Raw genomic sequence first — 2,500 nt, forward strand, 5'->3', positions numbered from 1 at the left:
CTGTCTGTCTGTCTATCTATCTATCTATCTCACTTTCTCAGTTTCTCTCTCTCTCTCTCTCTCTCTCTCTCTCTCTCTCTCTCTCTCTCTCTCTCTCTCTCTCTCTCTCTCTCTCTCTCTTTCTTTCTCTTTCTCTCTCTTTTATCTCTATCTTTCTCTCTCTCTTTCTCTTTCTCGTTCTCTCTCTCTTTATCTCTCTTTTTCTCTCTCTCATGAATATATATGAGTATGAATATGTATGTGTGTATGCACACACACTCACAAACACACCAACAAGCACAGGCTATTCTCTTGCTTGACTAATTTCAGTCGTGTTCTTCCGTTTCAGATTTGCAATGACGACAGCCTGGGTTACATCATGGAGGAGCCCCAACGCTCACACTACTACTTGCACAACGACCTCCTTTGCACTGTCCACATCCTCGCTGATCCTCAAGTGGCCAGAACTACGCGAGGCAGAAGAAGAGGCAAGAAAGTGAACAACAATGGTACTGATAAGGGCGATAGTGCTAGTGTGCAAGATAGAAATCCCACACGTGATTACATATACCTTCTCCTCATGGCTGGTCCTCCGCCTCTCTTAAACGAGACTTCCAGTAGACTTATCAGTGACACCTTTGTAAAACACCTCAATGATGTCATAGAGGAGTCTGTTGCACGAGAGGCAGCCGAACAGAGGCCCAGTGCCAGCAACGGTGTAGGGGAGGACTTGGGCTCCTCGAGTGGCACGCAAAATCCCTCTGCTACTCCTAATGACGCTGCAGTTTCGACTGGTTCTGGAATTTCCTCAGACAACGATAGTTCTAAAGTTTCTGTGACTGCTCCTACTGTTGCTGAAGGTCCTAAGGAAGGTGTCTGCAGTAATAGAGGTTCCGTTTCGATGTGTGAGAGTTCCGCTGAAGCTGACAGTGTTGCCAAACAAGATAAAAATATGCCCAGTGATACTGAAGTTTGCTCAGGTACCGACAGCGTTAATGTTAGCTCGGATAGCGGCTGTGCTGCGGGTGCTTGCTCAAATGATAGCGATAAAAAGGAAATATCTCTAGACGAAATACAGGATATTAAGACTTTTCTCAGTGAATTTCAGATTAATGTAAATAATGACGATTTAAGGTTTGGCGGGGAAAATAGCGAAGAAAATGAGGACGACGATACATACGGGGGTGTTCGTAAATTGCTGAATTCATATGTAAACAAGTGTTTCATGAATAAGTGTAAGGCAGAACGCGTCAGTTACTTCAATGCTTTTGTAGCCTGCGTGAATGCGGCCGCCGTTAAGCTTTTAGTGGATGCAGGGCTGGAGTCTGACAGAGAGGTGACCCTGTTCCACAAGGTGAGCGTGCGCTTCCCTTGGCCACGCCAGGAATGGTGGACGGACAGAGACGACGACGGCAACGAAGACAACGACGACGAAGACGAGGACGACGAAGACGATTACACGTCGTCAGGCCAGGAAAGGTCGGCCATCAAAGTGAGCACAGTGCCGAGGTCGTGGCAGCCCCACTTCTGGCAAACCGCCCAAACAGTCAACAGCAAACAGTGGGAAGCAGCAGACACCGAGAAGCCCGAAATGCCACGGAAGATCCGACCTGCGAGCGAGGAGGAAGTGGGCGAGACAGTCGAGGGCCCTTGCGTCGCCGACATTCATTTATCCGTCCCGAGCATAACCGAGACCTTCGAGTGGAACGCCCAGCGGCACCTCTTCAAAACGACGACCATCCGGAAGCTGACTTTCCTTCACCAGTTCCTGATGACCTTCAATATCAACCTCTACATTGACGCCGAGACGGGGAATCTCGGCTTCTACCTCAACCATTCGACAGTGTTTAATTCTAGGGCGATAAAGATCAGATTTGCCGAACTCATTCTGGCAGTTCTGAAGAGGTCCTTGCAATTATGATCGAAATCTCCCTTAGGCTTCCGTAAGAAATACGTATGTTAATATAAGCTGTGTTAAATATCGCGTATATTAATTCATCCAGCCAAAGATATATATAGATATATATTGCAATTACTCAAAGTGCCGTGGAACCTGCAAGCATTTATTGTGCCTCAGAGGTCTTGACTGTACACTCGTTCCTTCTTTGCACGTACATGTATTTCTCGCATGATAACCGTATGTATGTGATATTTATGGTGCTAAAAGTATTGTTAATAGAGTGGTGATTTTATGCAGCACTTCACACGTTCTCTCTCTCTCTCTCTCTCTCTCTCTCTCTCTCTCTCTCTCTCTCTCTCTCTGTCTATCTTTTTATTTCTCTCCCTCCCTCCTTCCTTCCCTCCTTCCCTCCCTCCCTCCCTCCCTCCCTCCCTCCCTCCCTCCCTCCCTCCCTCCCTTCTCTCTCTCTCTCTCTCTCTCTCTCTCTCTCTCTCTCTCTCTCTCTCTCTCTCTCTCTCTCTCTCTCTCTCTCTCTCTCTCTCTCTCTCTCTCTCTCGCTCTCTCTCTCTCTCTCTCTCCCTCTCTCCTTCTCTCCTACTCCCCCTTTGTCACCCTACCTTT

General features: G+C 47.6%; 1 protein-coding gene across 1 annotated transcript in view; it reads left to right on the top strand.

Annotated features, from left to right (window-relative positions):
* The window catches only part of LOC122247952 (uncharacterized), an 8,363-nt gene that overhangs the window by 5,594 nt on the left and 269 nt on the right, over nucleotides 1-2,500 (top strand). Inside the window, exon 4 of the mRNA XM_043007658.2 lies at nucleotides 329-2,500. This exon is cut by the window's right edge and continues 269 nt beyond it. Coding sequence (XP_042863592.2) covers nucleotides 329-1,900 — 1,572 coding nt within the window. The 3' untranslated portion in view covers nucleotides 1,901-2,500. The remainder of the gene's footprint in view (nucleotides 1-328) is intronic.

The sequence above is a fragment of the Penaeus japonicus genome, unplaced genomic scaffold (genome assembly GCF_977035675.1).
Source record: "Penaeus japonicus unplaced genomic scaffold, GWHDUDI00000001_assembly GWHDUDI00000006, whole genome shotgun sequence".
Classification (NCBI taxonomy): domain Eukaryota; kingdom Metazoa; phylum Arthropoda; class Malacostraca; order Decapoda; family Penaeidae; genus Penaeus; species Penaeus japonicus.